Consider the following 23150-nt stretch of genomic DNA (forward strand, 5'->3'; position numbering starts at 1 on the left):
TGCTCATGCCTGGAAATCCCGTTAAATCTCACCCCCTAACTGGCAGCTTTCCAGGTCGTCCTCTGAAGGAAGAGGAGATTGAAATGATAACTCTAAATGCTCAGTGAAGCCAATGGAAACCCCTGGGTGAAGTGGCTGCCTAACCAAGTGTGGCAAATGGGATAATATTCCCCGAATTCTGTGAACTAGCCCTTTAAAAGGCCCTCCCAGAATCCGCTGTGCTATTCATGCCTGACTATTGGCTTTTGTCCTTTTCATCAACCTGAATACATTTCCTTCACACTCTGATGTTGACGGCAAGCACGCAAGGAGTAACAATTAAGCATGACTTATGACTGCACGGCAGTGTTGCTCGTGAGCATCGGTGCGATAAAGCATAAATCAATCTGCATAATACAACTAAAGGGAAATATATTTTGAGGGCATGACAAGGTCCTGTGTGCAGAATCAGATATCAATGAACCAATTGAGTCGTGCACAAAAGGTTTTCCGTTATTTGTTTCTGAGCAATTCAATTGCAAACTAGAAACAAAATGTCTTAGAAGTTTTAAGTGTGCCTGCAGCTCTTTAAGTCTGGTCAACCTTGTGTTCGAGAGGTAGGCTCAAATAAATGAATGTATTGTTTTACCCAAGATCGTACAAAGTCGAGACCTAGCTCATTCGGTTCAGCGTCCTCCAAATAGGGGGCGGGGGGAGGGGTAACAAAAATAACTTTTTATTTATTTTTTTAAAGTCCCTAACTCAGTGAAATGTTATGGACCCAATAGTGTCACCACAAAGTACCACCAATCGACTCCAAATTGACTGAAACTGTTTTTTTGGGTGGTCGATTTTGGCGGGGTCAAAACAAATATATATTTTTAAATGAAATAAAACTAAAAACCTAACCCCTAGTGTAATATAAATGATTTATGTATGTGTATGTATAAATATTATTATTATTATTATTATTAAGTATGGCGGATTACAATAAGTGTTTTGCCATTGCATGGCAGGCACACTTAATTAAGTCACTTGGCTGAAGTTCAATCAGAAGAGCCAAACTTATTTACACTGCAGAGATTGTATATACAGGCTCACATGTTCTCTCTCTCTCGCTCTGGGGAGATGGAGAGAGAGTTTATAAGAAACACAGTTGACCGTTGACCCGTTAAGAGAGAATGAGTTGAATGGTCTTACTGTTAAGGTGGATTGTTAAGATGGTTCCTAAAGGAGGACTTTCAAAATGCTGTAAGAAAAAGCATTCATCCATTTTGTGTTGTGTGGTTTTGTTGGCAGCTGTGGCTGTGTTGTGTGTGTGTGTGTGTGTGTGTGTGTGTGTGTGTGTGTGTGTGTGTGTGTGTGTGTGTGTGTGTGTGTGTGTGTGTGTGTGTGTGTGTGTGTGTGTGTGTGTGTGTGTGTGTGTGTGTGTGTCTGTGTGTGTGTGTGTTGTGTTTAAGGACCGCAATGGAAACCAGTTGTAAGCCTTTTTGCCTTATCCTTTTGATTATGGTGGCCGAGCAGGGAGAAAAATGTAGCAGAGCCTGAACGCCCAGATAAAATATTATATTCACACTTGTATTCACTCTCTGTAATAAAATGTTGGTTTAATTTATTTGTGAGTTATCTGACGGAACTGAGGTTATAGAAAAAAACAGCTTAAGTTCTCTCACAAACAGTTTCTGTGCCTCACTATGGGTATACACTTACTCCCATGTTGCTAAGGAGGCTTATTTCAAAGACCGACTGCCAACCCAAGAAGTCCAAATGCACTGAGAGCTCATGCTCAGGACAGTATGTGCCTGGGATGACGCAGTGACATAAAAATAAATAAAATCCTGTAAGAGTGAGAGGCAAATTGCCCAAAGTGCAGTGCCCCTTGCTGGTGTAGGCTAAGGTAATAGTGTTCACAATCCAGTGGGAGAGCTGTTACTAATGGGCTTGCCGGTATGAGGCTTAGCCCATGAAACAAACTGATCAGACCTCCTATATATAAATGTACAATGTTCCCAATGGGCAAAGCATATGCAACCACTGGTGCTCAGGAGAGGAAAGTTGAGGTGGTTTAAAAGCCTCTATTGGAGATTACTCTTTGTTATAAATATTTCTGCTGGGACCTCTTCACCCAGGACAGTTACTCCGGTAAAAGAGCAGACGTGGACTCCAGAATTACTTTGTTTGTCTTTATATAAAGATTGCAGCAGTACATGGGAATGGCAGATTGGATGAAGGATGATGATATGAATAGCAAAGGACTGTATTGAGTGGTAGTTCTGTAAACAGAATAAAATAACAAATGTACAATTATTTCTACTGGAAATAATTATCACAATAAAATAATTAGCTACATCACTAATAATGTACAGCATGTATATGAATTAACATTTAGTTAAGATGTACAAACAATTCACAGGGTAATGAAATGACTTTACAATTAATAGAATAGCCACTGACCACAACTAGCTGGCCAGGCTAGCTTAAATTAGCATGTGAGCTAACCAACTCAGCAGCACAGAAATGCACACACATATGGCCTCAGAAACGTCATGTACCCTACACAACATTCTCTACACATACATAGCAGCATTAAGCATTAATACAAGTTGTGCAATACAGTAGTAACTTACTCTTCATGAACGCACTCATACAAATAAAGGGACGTGAGACGCTGCGGACCGTCTCAACGTGAGTTCAATGTAAACACTGAGGACCCCAACACTCGCAGGGCTAACTAAAGGCCTGACTGAAGTGGAAAACTTAGCTGCCCAAAATGGTGCCTGAACAAAACAAACGTAACATGAAACTCAAGACAAAAGAGAAGGGAATTTATAACAGCCGCCCCCTGAATAGCATGGCTATGAAGTAAAGACAAATAAATTCCTCAAGGTGGTACCTCAGTCCTTGTGTCAGAATTGTCCTTAAAAACGTCTGGCAATTGAACCAGGTATGCTACTGGTCGCAGGTAAGTGCTGGTGAGTGGGTCTAGAGTGTAGGTTACTTGTGGCAGGAAGGCGTCCCGCCGCCCAATCAGGAGCCTGTTCAGTGTCACATGATTCATCTCTGGTTTCGTATCCCTGAGCAGCTGTACCTCTTCTGGAAAGCAGTCCACTCGACTGGCCTTTGGCAGGGGAACTGCATTGTATCTGAGGTTAGACTGAAGTGAGGAGGGTTCAGCTGCCGCCCCGTGAGGGAACTGCTGGGTTACTTTGGCCAGGACTGTGCAGCCTTTGGACTGCGTGACGTCTGGTATTTGAGGTGCCAGACTTATCTGTGTGAGGCCGCTGAAGATATTTTGTTTAAGCTCATCTTCTGGCTCTGTGGAGGTGGTAAGTGATGGCCATTTGTCAGGCATATCACGAGGGAGTGGTGATCCGTGGAGCCACCGATTCGGTGCCGCTAGCTCCGGTAGGGTCTTGCCGCGGGTCTGCGTGTTGGCTTTGTCCTTAAGCAGCTGTCTCTCTGTACTGCAGAGCCTGAGCATAACTGCTTTGGGAGCTGCTCTCACTAATGCCACATCCTTAATACGGAGCAGAGTGGTGGCATTCCGGAGTGTATCGCTGTCCTTCACCCCGTTGGTGCATGCTTCGGGGGTGCTCATAATCTCCTGGTCTGAACAGGACTGTAATGCTAGCGGGTCGCGTTCACACTGAAGCTGTGTGAGACCTTCATCATGTTGGTGGAGGTCATCTTGTGCTGGCTTGAGTGATGTGAAGTAGCAGGAAGTAGCATGAGGTGGGAGACCATCCGGACCCTGGATTGCCCAGCCGAGCGCTGTACGAACAGCTACGGGTCCACCTCTGGAGCTGAACCTGACAGGCTCCTTGGCTGTGATCAGGTGGGAACAATCTGCCCCGATAAGCAGTAGCGGCTGCACGTTACTGAAGTTCTGCAGCTGGAGGCCTCGCAGGTGACGGTGACGCTGTTGGAGTGAAGTAACCGGGTAGGATTGCTCTGACAAGGCCAGTCGACCTGCGGTGAAGGCGCCTTTAACCGGGTACTGTTTTGAAGGCTGAATCGGGGAGGCCACATTGAAGTTGACCGACGCACCAGTGAGGCAAGCCACGTCTTGGCGGATGGTGCGCAGAGAGAGGGTCTCAGCTTTGCCTCTAAGTCCCAGGCGTTGGACTGCAGCTGGCAGTATTATTGTGCGCTCAGCCCCATCGTCTAGGATTGCGTATGTGTGCAGTGACTTTCTTCCATGGCTTATGAGGATTGGCACCACTTTGAGGTACACCTTCCCCCCTTGCTGGGAGTTGGTGAGTGAGGCACGATCCTTTGGTGTGATGAGGTAGACATGGGGACCTGGCTTGGCTATGGCATGGAGAACTCTGAGGTGAACCTCCTGGCATTCACTGCATGCTTTCTTTAGGGTGCAGGCGTCTTGCTCGTGGTTGGTGCGACCGCACTTACGACAACGATTGCCGTCTGTTATCCACTTCTCAACCTCTTCTGGTGAGTGCTGGCCGATGTTTGGACACTCTGAGAGGTAGTGCTCGGTGCTCTTACAGAACAGACACATTCTCTTGGACCACTGTTGCTTAGCCTCTGACCTGAATGTCTCTGAAGGTTGATTGCTGTCCGATTCCAGCTCATCAGCACCGTGGTAAACTGAGACAGGCCGGTTGTGAGGCCTGTGTGTGGGAACCTGCTTGTCTCTCTTGGGGGGTTGTGGCACATCAATCCGATGGCGCTGTGCCATTTTTGCAGATAAACGTTGAGCTTCAGCTTTCGCCTTGAGCCATTCTGAGAGGTCTCGGAGGTTGTACGGGTTTAGGCTGCTTGTGTTCAGGCGACCTTGAGCTTGTAGATGCTCCACGAAGCTGTCCCTCGATTGGTTGGGGAGCTTACTCAGGAGCCGATCGACATGGCCGGTCGACATCACTTCCATCCCGTTAGGCCCTTCCAGCGACGTCAGCATTGCTACTAGCAGTTCGATACTAAGGGCAAAGCTCTGGAAGGCACTGGAGTCTCCTGCTTTGAGATCAGGAGAGTTCAGGATGGCTGCAATCTCGCTTTGTGCGAGTTGATGTGGCTGCCCATATTGCCGCTGTAAGGCCTGTATGGCGGCGGTGTAGGGCTGTGCATAATGCCTGCAGGACTGGGCTATTAGCCTGGCTTCATCCAGAACCAGGTGCTCCATGAGCACACGGTACTTGTAATGTTCAGAGAGTTCAGTGTGGGGGTTGAGTAGATGGTCCAGCGCCATCTTCAGGTCAGTGAATTCTCTTTCACTATCATGCACCAGGTTGGGGAGTTGCGGTATGGGAACTGGCTGCCTGTGGGGCTGGAAGTCGTATGGCGTCTGTGGTGGCATATAAAAGGGTTGAGGAACATACTGGACCGGTTGATATGGCACTGGGCCAGGTGTTGGAGCAGGATGGATTTGATAGGCTAGCTGACTGGCATATTGGACTGGCAGGACTGCTACAGGCTGGGTCGGTGCTGGCCCTGGTGCTGAAGACAGTTGCTGGTAGGCTCGCTGAGTTACTAGAGCTGGCTGGGGCTGAAGGACAGGAGCAGGATAGGGCTGATGATAGTCATATTGGACTTGCTGGGCTGATACAGGTTGGGACGGTACTGAGCCATATGCTGGAGACACGTGCTGATAGGCTGGCTGAGCTGGCAGGGTAAATGCTGATTGGGACGGTACCGGGCCATATGCTGGAGACACCTGCTGATAGGTCGCCTGTGTTACTGGAGCAGGCTGGTGCTGATACACCGATTGAGACTGGTAGCTCTGTTGGCACACAGGCATTTGATACACTGGCTGTGCAGAGATGACTGGTGAAGACTGGTGCGCTGGTTGCAGGGCCGCTGCCGGTAGGTGTGGTGAAGGTGCTGCTACCCAGGTAGATGGTTGGTACTGTACAGGCATAGCTGTTGGGTGCTGGCTTACTGTCTGAAGGGCATGTGCAGCAGGTGACTGTGGCATGGCTAGGGTGAGCTGATGCTGCTGAGGCGTCGCTGCTGGGTGCTGACCTACTGGCACGAGGGCAGGAGCAGCGGGTGACTGATGTGCGGGGTGCAGCGCCGTTGCTGTCTGGTATACTGATTGTGCGGGCAGAGTTGCCGCGTAGTGACTTGCTGGATGTGCAGGTGTTATTGGCATAGGCTGATATAGAGTCTGTGTGCCCGCCATGGCACTACCGCACGTGATGTCTGCAGTTGGTGACACAGGCTGGTTCGGCTGGTAAGCAGGCTGGTACCCTGGAGCTGTCGACATTGACTGACCCATGTGGCCCACAGATTGCATTGTCTGGTAGTTAGACTGCGCCATGACCATACTCGTTGTGGTGGGGGGTGGCGATGTAGGTGCTGCTCTGAGTAGTGGTACAAAGGTCATTGTAGGCGGTGGGGACTGAGCCAACATGTGGCTCTGTTGACTTTGGCTTGACATTGAGGCTGTTGTTGCTTGGGGGTAACCAGAGCTGCTAGTATTAAAGCTGTGTTCGGTTAGGCTCTGACTGTAGCAGCTCTGTTCTGAGGGGGCTGGTGATTGGAGTCTCTCATGCCTGTTCTGCAGGCTAGACATGTTAATAGCACATGATGCCATGTTCCATTCACCTGTCCTATTGACTGCTCCTACTGTAGATGGACAGGTAGATGGCCCGGGCGAGGTGTGTAGCTGGTCACCTGTAGCTGCAAACTCGGTCTGCAGGCTGAGTGACCGCAGCTGCTGTACGCTGGCCTTCATGCTGTCGTCTTTAGAAGAGGCAGTATTAGGCATGAGGGACTGTGGCAAGCTAACCTTATAGGCTTGCAGGTGTGCTGGAAACTGTCGCAGTCTTCCCTGTAGTTGTGCTGCATCTCCGGCTGCTGTTAATGTTCTCTGGGAGTCCATGGTACCGTCGTGGATAAAGATAATCCGGCTCGAAGGACCAATATTGGAGATTACTCTTTGTTATAAATATTTCTGCTGGGACCTCTTCACCCAGGACAGTTACTCCGGTAAAAGAGCAGACGTGGACTCCAGAATTACTTTGTTTGTCTTTATATAAAGATTGCAGCAGTACATGGGAATGGCAGATTGGATGAAGGATGATGATATGAATAGCAAAGGACTGTATTGAGTGGTAGTTCTGTAAACAGAATAAAATAACAAATGTACAATTATTTCTACTGGAAATAATTATCACAATAAAAGAATTAGCTACATCACTAATAATGTACAGCATGTATATGAATTAACATTTAGTTAAGATGTACAAACAATTCACAGGGTAATGAAATGACTTTACAATTAATAGAATAGCCACTGACCACAACTAGCTGGCCAGGCTAGCTTAAATTAGCATGTGAGCTAACCAACTCAGCAGCACAGAAATGCACACACATATGGCCTCAGAAACGTCATGTACCCTACACAACATTCTCTACACATACATAGCAGCATTAAGCATTAATACAAGTTGTGCAATACAGTAGTAACTTACTCTTCATGAACGCACTCATACAAATAAAGGGACGTGAGACGCTGCGGACCGTCTCAACGTGAGTTCAATGTAAACACTGAGGACCCCAACACGCGCAGGGCTAACTAAAGGCCTGACTGAAGTGGAAAACTTAGCTGCCCAAAATGGTGCCTGAACAAAACAAACGTAACATGAAACTCAAGACAAAAGAGAAGGGAATTTATAACAGCCTCACACCATTGAAGGGTTTTTAGGGATAAAGGCTGTTGAGCGACGGGCGTTTTTATTTAAATTTTTTGTTTTACAATTTTATTCCAATTCGTTCATGGGACATTAAAACCACCTTGTATGCACCCAGTGATACAATTAAACAGAATAAACTAAATTAGAACAAAATAAACCAAAAATAAATGGGTGTATCCATACCAATAAGTGAAGGCCTACTTAAGTACATAGATGGTAGTATACCAGCATCCGCCTCTGTAATTCAACTTTCAAACTAAAAATATATAAAAATGTACAATAAAAAGGGGGGAGGCATGTGTGTCTACTCTATGATGCGAACACTTTTTGTATCTGTATTTATGTTTACTCCTAAGATCTGCCTCTGCCTTTTTCTAACTTATTATATTAATCTGAATTTGAAGGGGGTTTAGACCCTAGCCCAACTCACCAGCACGTACCCCCACGCAAACTGAAAGCCACACCAGGGCAAAAATGCAGTCAGCTGGCTCCGTCCCACCACAATGCGAGCCTCGCTGCCACACCTACAGTATAGCAAGTCCTATCAATGGGCTGACAGTGCCGTTAACCGGTTGTCCAGAACCACCAATTCGACCGCTATGCCCATATATGGGTATACCCATATATAGAACTGACATCAGCGAGGCACAGAGGGAGTGTGGTGCCCGGCATTGAGTCAGATATATATATATAGTATATGGGCATATACTGCATTATATGGCCATATCCGGTTGTCTAGAACCGCCGATCCGAGTGGGCATATACTGATGACATCAGAGACAAGTTAAGACCATGCACAATGGCACAATGGCACAAAGTTCCGCTGTTAAAATAGAGACCTACGTAAGTCTTTTCAAAGTCTTCTAGTGAATGGTAATCCTTAGAGAATGAGTAATTGGCAATGCTCATAACTGATTTGTGTAACCATGTACAACACCGCTCTGATCATTCAGTCAATGTGTCTGTGAAACCTTTAGGAAATGGAACCAGTGCCAATATTCTGTGCTCCTTTGTTGACTGTCTCTCCCCTTGTCCCTGTGTGCACGTCACTCCCTGTCATTACTCATCATTGGCCTATATAGACAAACCGATTCCTTACCATTACAGAACATAACAATACCTGGTCCAATGATGTCATACTGTACATGCACATGTACACACACACGCACACACGCACACACACACACACACACACACACACACGCACACGCACGCGCACACGCACACACACAGAAATACGCACACATACACTATAGGGCTATCAACTGGTTTCAGAAATTACAACAGAATTTCAGTCTTAAACATTGGCCGATTTTCGATTATATTCAACTGTTATAATATTACACATAGAACATGATGCACATAATGTATGTAATGTTAGAAACGGCAGCGGCGGACTGGCCATTTGGCGTACCGGGCAAATGCCCGCTGGGCCGCTGGGCCGCTAGGCCAGTGGGCCGCTGGGCCCACTTTTAAAAAAAAATATATTTTCGCTCCCGTTTTAGGATTATTACGGTGATGTGAGTATGAGTATGTGAACTAATATTCCACATCTCAGAGGTCATCTGACTTGGCCAGGTGGAAAACTAAAGCTAAACTGTTGCAGAGTGACCCATCATTTGACCGACATTATGCCTCCTGATAGTTCTACTTGAATGTTGTCAAACATGACATTATGACTTATGTAGCCTACCGGTACATTAATCCCACTAGTGCCTCAGTTCCGCGACCTTCAAAAATAGCAGTTTGTAAATGGCCTGGACGCAGTGATGTCACTGTCATTCAGAAGTGACGTAACGTAGTGTACTGTAGGCTGCGCAGCGGTGTATCAAAGACTGTCAGCACACACTGCTTTGGTTGAATTGACATTAGTGTTAGCCACACCTACTAATCAAATACAGACGTATATGTACAATGTATTGCCCCCCTTCCCTCCCGAAGTCGACAATTATTTGAGGCTCGATTTATTTAACACACTCACTCACTCACTCACGCACGCACTCACTCACTCACGCACTCACTCATGCACTCACTTACTCACTCACTCACGCACGTATACGCACACGCAGAACAACACTAAGAGATATCAAGACTGTCCCTCTGTATAAGCATGCTTATGTCATCCACTTGCACATGCACACTGATTCGAATCCCAGTGGTTGTGTGTGTGGTACATTCCCACACAGCCACCCACACACGGCACAACTGTGCACTTATACAGTACACGGCACCGAGGGACATGCTCTCTGCTAAGCCCTCTCCAGTGTGTCTTTATTTCTGTGTGTGTGTGGGGGGGGGTGAGCCTGTGCATCTTCTGTCTTATTAAACGAGCCTAAATGAATCATTTATGAACATTTGGGGCGTTACTGAGTCAAGACGAGGAGACTGCCGGGAGAATGGAACATGAGGCGCACCTGTCCACTTCACCGTCGGTTGGTTGCATAACAGGAAGTGTGTTCCCCTTCGTCTCTCTTGCTCTCGTGGAGTTAGTTACCGTACATTTGTGGGCAAACATGCGATTGGATTTGCTGCAGACTCTTCCCTCCACTCGTCCGCCAGTCTTTTGATCTGGCAGTGCGACGATGGAGTGTTCAGTGTTGTGTCTCGGAGTGTGCGAGCATCTCTCCTTATCTTACATGACACGCTGTCTGTGGAAGGAGAAGAGTGCAGGCTTGTTTTTTTGCTTGCATTACACACTCCACTGCACTGTCAGCGCACTCGCGCTCGTGCAGGTGCATTAATGCACACGTGAAACCGCTGAGAGTAAAGCCTGTTTTTTTATATTTAGTTGCGTGCCAGTGGCGCGCCGCGCACCCAAAATAGCAGATATACAACGACGCGATGTGAGTGAGCTTGTACATCTGCTATTTTCTAGGTGCAAGGCAATGCGCTGCCAAGTATAAATCAGGCATAACAGATTAGCGCATGCATGTACTTGCAGAGGCTACCTGGAGATCCGAGAGTTTGCTACCGAAGCAGGTGGATGACTGTAGGATCTACTGTAGAAGCCTGTACTCAGGGGTTTAGCCCCAGCTATGACATCTATACTGGCTGGATTGCCTTGGAATTTGCTGTGCACTTTTATGCTCCCTGGAGGATGAACCGTACTGACTTTGGTGACCCATCTAGTACTACAGTACCATTAGGCCACACGTTCCACTTCCATACAAGATTAATCCAAATCTAATGGGCAGATTCCTATGAAGCCTTCTGACCACTTTCATGCTCCTGGGAAGATTAGCCTTAAGCATTTGAGTGACCCCATGATCTTTCCTGTTGCTCTATCAGTTTTGCAGAGAAGATCTTTCGTGATCTAATTGCAGTATGAACCCTTCTGATTTGGGTGACTCTAGTGCAGGGGTCCTTCAAGGTTTTTCAGGCCAAGGACCCCTTAGCTGAGAGGGAGATGAAGCAGGTAACCCCCCACTACATACAATTGTGTTGCAGATTAAATGTTTTCATAGATTTCATAGATAGCTTCATAGACTTGTTGGACAGCTCTATCATCAGTGTATGTTGGATTCACGTTAATGTGTATTTTCACTTCAAGGGAAAAGGCTCGCTCAACTTGAAGACTGTCTGGAAGTGGAAACGTTCAAAAATATACTGGGTGGAGATTCGGATAATACGTAATAGAGAAGATACAATCCAAATTCTCTGTAGAAGTCTTAGGAGTCTTTTTTAGTAATCCGCAGCAGCAGTTTACCAAACAGACGCGTTTCGGCACGCAGGCCTTCGTCAGTGTTAGTGTTAGTCGCTAACACTGACGGATTGTATCTTCTTTATTAATGTATATTTTCAGACATTAACCACTTAAAGCGTCAATACTTATTAAACTTGACCTATCACTCTGTACTTAGTCAGCTCTTTTTTCCCTCTACTCCAAACCTCTTTGCCAAAAATAGCCGATCTACGAGCTCATAACGCCTCAGAATAGAGATGCCAGTGTTCAAGTGGTTAATGTAAAAAAAAATCCTATAACACAAAGATTTGGCGGACCCCCTGTAATAACTCTGAGGACCCCCTAGGGGTCCCGAACACCCTTTTGAAGACCGCTGCTCTAGTGCCACCCGTAGGCCAAAGTCTCCACTTCTGTGTTAAAAATCACTTTGTAGCTTAATTTCATTTTAAAGTGAATAATTATTGTTAATCCATTATTTAATCAGTTCTGGCATTAATAATAACCTCCCTCCCCCCCTTAAAATGGTGAATATGGTGCTCTGAAGATGTCGGTCAGTTTGAACCGACTGCTGCATACTGACCGACTGCCCTGTTAAGTTTTGTAAATAATGACTCTTGGTTTTGATATTTGAAATGAGCTCACAGCTGTTTGGAGTTAAATTTAGATTCCAAGATTTTAGTGGAGTTGTTTTTTTTTGGTAGGTTGTCTGCTTTGTTTACTTTAGGGTCTACTTTATTGACTATTGCTTATTTCCCCTAATACAGAGCAGTAAGGATATAATGTATGACAATACAACAGACATATACTGTACCATACAGTAGCAGGATTATGCACACATGGAGAAAGACAAGGAACATTACGCACACTAATCAATGCTGTGCCTTGTCTGTCTACTATCTCCCCAGGTATGATTTGGACTCCAAGAGCGACAATCTTTCTAAACATGTGAGTATCCTCTCCTCTTCCCTTAATGGCTGAGCTACACAAGGCGTGTACATGCGTGGAATTTACTGCACACGTACTGTGAGTTTGGGAAGCTCCAATTGATGTCAATGATACTGGCTACAATAGACGCACAGATATTGTGAGCCTATTTTTAGTCTATTTTATATAGTGTGTATTCCCCATATGCGCGTATATTGTTTCCAAAAATACATATATTGAATAGTTCAGTATGTCTTTCAGGGATCATTGTCAGGAAAGCTATTTTGTTTCTACTCCTCAAAACAATTGGAAGAATCAAACACTGCAGAATGCAAACTATCACTTTGTTCATCGAGCAAAATGTTAACTGAACAAGCTGAAATGATGTCGGCCTAATCAATTTGAAATTGATATTAATTCATTTATTAGTTAATTCATATGAAGGCTTTTTGCTCCCGCAAACTGTTGCTTTTCTCCATTCTCCTCTCTGCCAAGCAGCTTGAGAACTGCACACTGGGGAAGCTCCCAAGTTCATCCCAACCATAGACTCCAAACTGATCAAATCACATGAGCATTCTCTACAGGAGTAATAGCCTAATCATCTTGTCTATCAGGACGCCAGAAATAAATGTGTTCCATAAACTGTAATTGACAGGCCCCCCCCTCTCTCTCTCAATAAGGAAGAAATAATAAGCAACATGCAGTGCCAAACCAGTAAATTGCTTGATTGTGAATGTGATTAAACGGCACAAGGGATGTTTATAAAAGATTCTCTGATTGCATAAAAGTTACATTTATTAGAACAAATTATTTATTATTATCAATAGCCTACTAACATGTGAAGGCTATGATATAGCCTATCAAGACCCACACATATTCATAAATGGTCAATGTTTCTCGAGTCCTGCAACAACTTGTGTGCAATTGTGTTTCCTGGTGTAGCAGAATTTATGCGTGATAATCTTTTCACGGGTTGCGCACAAGGCACCCATACTTTATATTCTTTGGTGTAGCCGGGGTGTCATACAGTAGCCGCTCCCTAATCAGTAACACATTCACAGAAATACCACACAGCCAAGGAGTCTGTCTTCTTCAGACCAATAGAGGCTTGATTTGCTGTTCATCATCCCAACATCAGTCTGACAGTTAAGAGGTGTCAGTTACGCAAGTGGGAACAAAATGATCTTGGCTGCATCATAAAAGTTTTAATGTGAAAGGATGTGCTGAGGTTTTGTGTGAGCTGAATCGCACATCATACCCCCAAGCCCCGCTTTCTAAAAAGTTTCATGATTGTATGTGTTTCATACAAGAATGAATTCAGCACCAGCCTCCTCTGCAAGTCAAATCACATGTAGTTCTATACATTACAGTACTTAAAATTATACACAGATGTAAACAAACAGTGTTATTGTCTCCGCCAGGCCGAAGGCATGGCGGCCTGGCGGAGACAAATACTCTCTCGCATACTCCCATGAGAGAGTATGTTTTACCGTCCGTCCGTCCGTCCGTCCGTCCGTCCGTCCGTCCGTCCGTCCGTCCTCTCTGTGTGTTACCACCAAATCTCCGGCACCGCTGGCCCGGTCGCTGCGAAACTGTGCACACACACTCCCTGGATGCCAATTCAGAACCTTCAGAAATGTTTCACATGGGCCTGTTATAGCGCCACCAGGAGGCCGATTTGTGCAAAACCCATTTTTTCACATTACTCCTACAGTTTTTAACTAAACGTCATGCAAATCGGTACACAGTATCTCTATAGTCATGTGATCAACCCTGATCTGTCCGATTGCCCATATTCCATCCTCATTGGTTAAGGTTGCCATCCAAAGTTTGCAGGATTGGTCCGTTTTGAACAAACTGCCTCAAACCATGAACGCAGCTTGCGATTTCCGTGAAATTTCACACGCACATTCCCACTAGGCCGAGGAAGAAATGCCACCCTTTTCACATTGGCCTGTTATATTGGCCTGAACAAAATGCCTCAAATCATGAATGCTGTGTCTGATTGCCGTGAAAGACTTAAGAATAAATGGCACCATTTTCACATTGGCCTATTATAGCGCCACCAGGAGGCCAGAATAACGTACGTGACCTGGCGGAGACCTGTGCTCCGAGGAGCACTTTTTCTAGTTTACCCTCCGTCCGTCCGTCCGTCCGTCCGTGTGTCCGTCCGTCCGTCCTGTCCATGTGTTACCACCAAATCTCCGGCACCGTTGGCCCGGTCGCTGCGAAACTGTGCACACACACTCCCTGGATGCCAATTCAGAACCTCTGCCTCAAATTCTTCACATGGGCCTGTTATAGCGCCACCAGGAGTCCGATTTGTGCAAAACCCATTTTTTCACATTACTCCTAGTTTTTAACCAAACGTCATGCAAATCAGTACACAGTATCTCTATAGTCATGTGATCAACCCTGATCTGTCCGATTTCCCATATTCCATCCTCATTGGTTAAGGTTGCCATCCAAAGTTTGCAGGATTGGTCCGTTTTGAACAAACTGCCTCAAACCATGAACGCAGCTTGCGATTTCCGTGAAATTTCACACGCACATTCCCACTAGGCCGAGGAAGAAATGCCACCCTTTTCACATTGGCCTGTTATAGCGCCACCAGCAGGTCTGATTTAGTTAAACACATTTTTGGAACAAAATGCCTCAAATCATGAATGCTGTGTCTGATTGCCGTGAAAGAACTAAGAATAAATGGCACCCTTTTCACATTGGCCTATTATAGCGCCACCAGGAGGCCAGAATAACATACCTGACCTGGCGGAGACCTGTGCTCCGAGGAGCACTTTATCTAGTTATTACTTGTTTTACTGTCACTAAGGGAATGGAAGTAGATGTAATTTGTATATGCAATGTTTTGGAAGTTATGGTCCCACAAGGCCACAACCCATAGAAATAAGTGGCTGTGAAAGATGTGTTGTTAGCGTTTAGTTTAATTTATAATCAGTGATACAGGCTTTACAATAAAGTAAAAAGTAATGATAATAATAAATAAAAAACTGCATTTGTTTGTATTGAAACTTTCATATATAGTAACAGTATAGCTCATGATACTGTAATTAATCATGGAATGGTGATAATGGTCTTAGGTGATATGTGGCGTAAGACCTAATGATCTCTAGGAAATGTGAAGTACCGGTTCAGTCTCCCCTCCAGGCTTATGCTGAATTCAGTGATAGTGTTTTGTCTCTTAGCGTTTTTGTGCTTGGTGTGTACAAAATATCTGAAACATCATCATCACCTTTGTGTGTACGCCTACTGTAGTTCACGCCTATTTCAGACCATAGCAAGCTTCTGATAGGTTGCTCCGGTTTTTCTGATCCCCTCGAGAGACTTACCATTGGTGTTGGCTTGGAGATGTCATCTCCAAGCCTCCTTTCAAGCCTCTGGAACACGCGGGTATGAAAGTGCTGGGGAATGGTGACGTCCTGGGCCCTTTTTTAGGGCATCAGTGTACAGGACATTATGTGCAGCAGCAAGTTGCTGCCTTTGCTCGCTTCTGTAGGTTTGCCAACCTTCATTGACACATTCGGTTGTAAGTGTGAACTCCCGGTATAGAGTACTCCCATAGGGGAGTTTTTCCCTTGTAGAGGGAATTCAGTGCCTCCAGAGCTGGCTGGTTGCATGGTCTTCTGGGTAATTCATGGGAGTTTCCAAATAGTTGACCTATAATGTGTGACTCATTGAAACACATTTTTGGCTGCATAAGCGAGGAAGAGTGCTTGGGGTAAGAAGGAGCTCTAAGGCCGAGCCTCACCGCTTATAGGGGGAGCAATGATGTCATCATGTATTTTTGAGCTTGTATATCTGCTTGCCTTCCTGAAGTTAACCCACAGGGGGGCAGTGTACAGGGGAGTACTATATGCTCTGAAGAGGTTTACCCAGTGTTGTAGTGCTAATTTTGGAAGTGGGGGAGCGCTAGGTGTAATGTATTTGACCTGTATTTGTTAAATGAGGTGAGATTAACTTTGTAAACCCCACAGGGTTTTCTAAATCTCACCTGGACAACCCAATATTATGCTGTTGTTTCAAATGAGTTGCTTTTAATTGTGCAAATGATTAAAACATTTAAATCATTTCTTTAAACATTTTAAAAATAAAATAAAAATTCATAAAAATGTAAAAATATATTTTTCAGCAGTTAGAGAAGTGAGGGAGCGCCTCTCTCCCGCGTCCCCCCTCCACCAGTGGCGTACCCACTGTAGAGGCAGGGTAGGCGGTCGCCTGCCCAACTAAGATCTTGCCTCCCCTAAAAAAAACAAATAACCCGAAAAGGTGTCATTGCGTGCTTAATGTCCTCAAAGTCACGCATCCAAAAATCTTTGAACTGACCAGATTGGACCGCAGATTGGACCTTCCGTTCCAGAGATAATAGCGAAAACATCTTGAAAAACGGTCACTTTCGCCGGTTTTCGATCGCCGATTTTCGATTGAGTTGAAATGTCTTCTTTGGGGGTAATAGAGGTGGGGGGGGGGGGGGGGATCTCGCCTGCCCTAAGTGTAAATCTCGGGGACGCCACTGCCCTCCACTACACCCCTGGGTTTACCTTCACATCATTTGAACAAGAGTGTAATTTTCAACCCAGCATGTTAGCTTGAGCATATAATGTACAGCGCTGCCTACAGTATATACAGATCATCATCATCATCATCATCAGTCAGTTGGTCTGTTAGAAAATGCCCCAGATACTTAGCTTTGTTACCAGTGTTGCATTGCTCATTGCACGCACATGCATCGATCAAAAACAACCCTTACAAAAGCCGCGTGAGCTGAGCGTCACCATTGTGAATTAACGTAGGAATGAGCCTGGATGTATGTCAATTGGTCCAACTGTAGTAGTCCTGTAGTGTAGGTGTTAAGCGACGTGCGCGTGACGTCATTAAAATAGCGTACCACCAAAGATAAAATCACCACTGCGCCACTGTTTGACAATGTTTGACCTGGCTGACAGATAAAAAGATAGAAAGGAACGATCTTTATCCCCTCTCGTTCTGAATATCACAACAACACTCTATTTAGAATGATATTTCACATCAGATGCAACACCATACTGAGAGCATATATGTATGCAGCAGCTGTTGGAACCCAGCAGGAGAAAGTATAGCCAAATCGTCCACATACATAAGATGGTTCACTAAGGTGTTACCAATCATACAGCCTGTTTTACAGCATATATTTATTGTTACACTATAATGTATTCAGCTTGCATATACTTTAACACCAAACTCGTCTCCCTTCTTATATTAACCCATTAAAACCGGGAAATAATCTGTATAATTTTAGATTTTAGCATTGGCTATTCAAAAAATGCAGATATACAAGCTCACTTCGTGCCGCGCTGCGAGCTTGTACATCTGCTATGTTTTAACATGTTTGAAAAATCTTGAAAGTGTGAGAACTACTGGTTTAGAAGGCATTTGTAGAATCGGCCTCAGGTCTTAATGGGTTCATATATTATATTTGTAACTATTTCAACTTATATTAGCTTTAAAAACTTTAAGAAAACATCATTTGTGTTCACTAGTGTTGAGAGACTAGTGTTTATTTTAATGTGACATTACGTTGTTGAATGTTTCCAGTTCATGTGAAGCTACATCACACAGAAAGGTCCACAAAGACAGAGCTGTGCTACAGACACGGGGACAGGTGGCATTAGGGACAGCTGGCTGTCAGACAGGCTGACACAGTTCAGAGCCTCTCTGATGAAACCAGCCAGTCTGGAGAGGACAAAGAGCCAAAGTCTTCTCCAGAGAAAGCACACTAACAACTCCAGCTGCACCCCCCTCAAGGAACCCTCATGGTTCCTTGAGGGGGTTCCAAATGGACCCTAATTACGTGTGTGTAACTCTGAGAGTGTACAAATGGAACCAAATGGACCCGTAAGGGTCCATTTGGTCCCATTTGTACACTCTCAGAGTTATGGGGGTTTTTAAATTTAAAAGGTTTGTACACTAAATGGAACAGAGCCTTCATTAGTATCATTGGTAACACTTGTGAAGGAAGTAAGGAAGAGGCCCAATTTCTTTGCAATATGGCTGCCGTGCATAGAGCCTATTATTAGTAAACATGAGTGATTAGGTGTTCTGATCGTTAGACCACCCTTCCACTTCAAACACAACAAGGTGACAGTGAGGCCATGTCTCAAAGTTCCCTTCATACAACTTACTGTAGCTCTGTTAGCCACCAAAATACCCCAGGCCCCAGAGTATGATGCAATGTTTTGGAAGTTATGGTCCCACAAGGCCACAACCCATAGAAATAAGTGGCTGTGAAAAATGTGTTGTTAGCGTTTAGCTTAATTTATAATCAGTGATACAGGCTTTACAATAAAGTAAAAAGTAATGATAATGATAAATAAAAAACTGCATTTGTTTGTATTGAAACGTTCATATATAGTAACAGTATAGCTCATGATACTGTACTTAATCATGTAATGGTGATAATGGTCTTAGGTGATATGTGGCGTAAGACCTAATGATCTCTAGGAAATGTGAAGTACCGGTTCAGTCTCCCCTCCAGGCTTATGCTGAATTCAGTGATAGTGTTTTGTCTCTTAGCGTTTTTGTGCTTGGTGTGTACAAAATATCTGAAACAGCATCATCACCTTTGTGTGTAAGCCTACTGTAGTTCACGCCTATTTCAGACCATAGCAAGCTTCTGATAGGTTGCTCCGGTTTTATCTGATCCCCTCGAGAGACTTACCATTGGTGTTGGCTTGGAGATGTCATCTCCAAGCCTCTGGAACACGCGGGTATGAAAGTGCTGGGGAATGGTGACGTCCTGGGCCCTTTTTTAGGGCATCAGTGTACAGGACATTATGTGCAGCAGCAAGTTGCTGCCTTTGCTCGCTTCTGTAGGTTTGACAACCTTCATTGACACATTCGGTTCTAAGTGTGAACTCCCGGTATAGGGTACTCCCATAGGGGAGTTTTTCCCTTGTAGAGGGAATTCAGTGCCTCCAGAGCTGGCTGGTTGCATGGTCTTCTGGGTAATTCATGGGAGTTTCCAAATAGTTGACCTATAATGTGTGACTCATTGAAACACATTTTTGGCTGCATAAGCGAGGAAGAGTGCTTGGGGTAAGAAGGAGCTCTAAGGCCGAGCCTCACCGCTTATAGGGGGAGCAATGATGTCATCATGTATTTTTGAGCTTGTATTTCTGCTTGCCTTCCTGAAGTTAACCCACAGGGGGGCAGTGTACAGGGGAGTACAATATGCTCTGAAGAGGTTTACCCAGTGTTGTAGTGCTAATTTTGGAAGTGGGGGAGCGCACCTCTGAAGCCCCCCGTCCGCCCCTCTGCGCCGCGCTAGGTGTAATGTATTTGACCTGTATTTGTTAAATGAGGTGAGATTAACTTTGTAAACCCCACAGGGTTTTCTAAATCTCACCTGGACAACCCAATATTATGCTGTTGTTACAAATGAGTTGCTTTTAAATGTGCAAATCATTAAAACATTTAAATAGTTTCTTTAAACATTTTAAAAATAAAATAAAAATTCATAAAAATGTAAAAATATATTTTTCAGCAGTTAGAGAAGTGAGGGAGCGCCTCTCTCCCGCGTCCCCCCTCCACCAGTGGCGTACCCACTGTAGAGGCAGGGTAGGCGGTCGCCTGCCCAACTAAGATCTTGCCTCCCCTAAAAAAAACAAATAACCCGAAAAGGTGTCATTGCGTGCTTAATGTCCTCAAAGTCACGCATCCAAAAATCTTTGAACTGACCAGATTGGACCGCAGATTGGACCTTCCGTTCCAGAGATAATAGCGAAAACATCTTGAAAAACGGTCACTTTCGCCGGTTTTCGATCGCCGATTTTCGATTGAGTTGAAATGTCTTCTTTGGGGGTAATAGAGGTGGGGGGGGGGGGGGGGGGATCTCGCCTGCCCTAAGTGTAAATCTCGGGGACGCCACTGCCCTCCACTACACCCCTGGGTTTACCTTCACATCATTTGAACAAGAGTGTAATTTTCAACCCAGCATGTTAGCTTGAGCATATAATGTACAGCGCTGCCTACAGTATATACAGATCATCATCATCATCATCATCAGTCAGTTGGTCTGTTAGAAAATGCCCCAGATACTTAGCTTTGTTACCAGTGTTGCATTGCTCATTGCGCGCACATGCATCGATCAAAAACAACCCTTACAAAAGCCGCGTGAGCTGAGCGTCACCATTGTGAATTAACGTAGGAATGAGCCTGGATGTATGTCAATTGGTCCATTGCGTGACCTGCTAAATCCTGTAGTGTAGGTGTTAAGCGACGTGCGCGTGACGTCATTAAAATAGCGTACCACCAAAGATAAAATCACCACTGCACCACTGTTTGACAACGTTTGACCTGGCTGACAGATAAAAAAGATAGAAAGGAACGATCTTTATCCCCTCTCGTTCTGAATATCACAACAACACTCTTTTTAGAATGATATTTCACATCAGATGCAACACCATACTGAGAGCATATATGTATGCAGCAGCTGTTGGAACCCAGCAGGAGAAAGTATAGCCAAATCGTCCACATACATAAGATGGTTCACTAAGGTGTTACCAATCATACAGCCTGTTTTACAGCATATATTTATTATTACACTATAATGTATTCAGCTTGCATATGGGTCATTCCAGAATTGGAGGACATTTGGGCTTCCGAATTTCTGGGAAAAAAACCTTCTATTTGACAATTTTCTGTTATATATTCATCAATAATAGTTAATATACTATCAAAAGCTTGATTAGCTCAGCTCAGGCATCAAAGGTATTTTTTATTACATGTTTTATATGTGTTATAGTAACAGGGCTGCAAGTAAAAGTAACAGGGCTGCAAGTAACAGGATTGCAAATCTATGCTAATGTTAGCTTTTTCTCAGGAATAGAAGCTATCTGTTTAGCTAGATGTTAGCATTTACCAAGAGGACAAACTCACATAAATAAATAAGTAAATCTTTTTTTGTCAAGTATTTATCTTATTCTGGAAATATGCATAACAGGGTTGCGTGAGGTAGGTTGAGACATTCAAGTAAGGCTGACAATGTTATAAAAATATGAATAATAGAAGAGAGGAGATGCCTTTGCTCTACCCATGATGTTAGGAAAGTGTTTGATGATGTCACTTCTAGTGTGTCATGTGACTCACACTTTTCTTCTTCTTTTACCATGCTAAAAGGTTTAAGGTAACAGGGTTGCATGCAAGTTGTGGGACACAGGTTGCTTGCATAATAATACTTATTTAAAATATTAGGTTAATTAAAACATATGTTTCCACATCTACAAGAGACATCTATGAACAAAATAATGCAAAAGAAAGTAGATTTAAATGTAATTTTAACAGTTTTATCTGAGATTCAATTTGGCAACCAAGGGGGTGAGACAAGAGAAAACTTGCATTTTAGGGGTACTACAGACTTATTTGGTATTTTTTAAAATATGTAAAAAAAAAAATAATCTCCAAGTTCAGATATACAAGCTCACTTCGTGCCGCGCTGCGAGCTTGTACATCTGCTATTTTTTTACATTTTTGAAAAATCTTGAAAGTGTGAGAACTACTGGTTTAGAAGGCATTTGTAGAATCGGCCTCAGGTCTTAATGGGTTCATATATTATATTTGTAATATATATATATATATATGTATATTTTTCTATTTCAACTTATATTAGCTTTAAAAACTTTAAGAAAACATCATTTGTGTTCACTAGTGTTGAGAGACTAGTGTTTATTTTAATGTGACATTACGTTGTTGAATGTTTCCAGTTCATGTGAAGCTACATCACACAGAAAGGTCCACAAAGACAGAGCTGTGCTACAGACACGGGGACAGGTGGCATTAGGGACAGCTAGCTGTCAGACAGGCTGACACAGTTCAGAGCCTCTCTGATGAAACCAGCCAGTCTGGAGAGGACAAAGAGCCAAAGTCTTCTCCAGAGAAAGCACACTAACAACTCCAGCTGCACCCCCCTCAAGGAACCCTCATGGTTCCTTGAGGGGGTTCCAAATGGACCCTAATTACGTGTGTGTAACTCTGAGAGTGTACAAATGGAACCAAATGGACCCGTAAGGGTCTATTTGGTCCCATTTGTACACTCTCAGAGTTATGGGGTTTTTTAAATTTAAAAGGTTTGTACACTAAATGGAACAGCGCCTTCATTAGTATCATTGGTAACACTTGTGAAGGAAGTAAGGAAGAGGCCCAATTTCTTTCCAATATGGCTGCCGTGCATAGAGCCTATTATTAGTAAACATGAGTGATTAGGTGTTCTGATCGTTAGACCACCCTTCCACTTCAAACACAACAAGGTGACAGTGAGGCCATGTCTCAAAGTTCCCTTCATACAACTTACTGTAGCTCTGTTAGCCACCAAAATACCCCAGGCCCCAGAGTATGATTACTGGCCAGCTCCATTTTTTGCTGCTCATCTCCGTTCCTATCCACTGTCTTCACCACCTTCAGCTGTAGACATCAGATTTCAACCTCTGCACACACAGAAAGTGGCCAAGTTCTGGTCATACAGTTTCCCCACACATTGCATTGTTTTTCCCCAAGACATTGGTAAAAGGAGAAGGCACACACACACTCACACACACACACACACACACACACACACACACACACACACACACACACACACACACACACACACACACACACACACACACACACACACACACACACACACACACACACACACACACACACACACACCGCCTTGCAGGACTTGATCCTTGGCCCATATAGAGTTCAATCCATATAGTTACCCATACATTATATCATCAATGCCAGCCCCAGTCATACTGCTTTCCCTCAGTCAAAGACCCCAACCCATCATGCCCTTGGGGTCTAACTCTGAGCACAAACCAACACTGTCAGTGCAGCGATTTGCTCTCAGAATGAGGACTGGGGGACGCTTG

At 44.4% G+C, this 23150-nt stretch overlaps 1 protein-coding gene across 1 annotated transcript in view; it reads left to right on the forward strand.

Moving 5' to 3' along the window:
- LOC311047359 (copine-8-like) overlaps positions 1–23150 on the forward strand; it is a gene marked incomplete at both ends in the record, with an annotated part of 105666 nt that overhangs the window by 34538 nt on the left and 47978 nt on the right. Inside the window, one exon of the mRNA XM_084060049.1 lies at positions 12222–12261. Coding sequence (XP_083916175.1) covers positions 12222–12261 — 40 coding nt within the window. The remainder of the gene's footprint in view (positions 1–12221; positions 12262–23150) is intronic.

This window comes from Gymnoscopelus microlampas, assembly GCF_963454915.1.
Source record: "Gymnoscopelus microlampas genome assembly, chromosome: 6".
NCBI classification, from domain to species: Eukaryota; Metazoa; Chordata; class Actinopteri; order Myctophiformes; family Myctophidae; genus Gymnoscopelus; species Gymnoscopelus microlampas.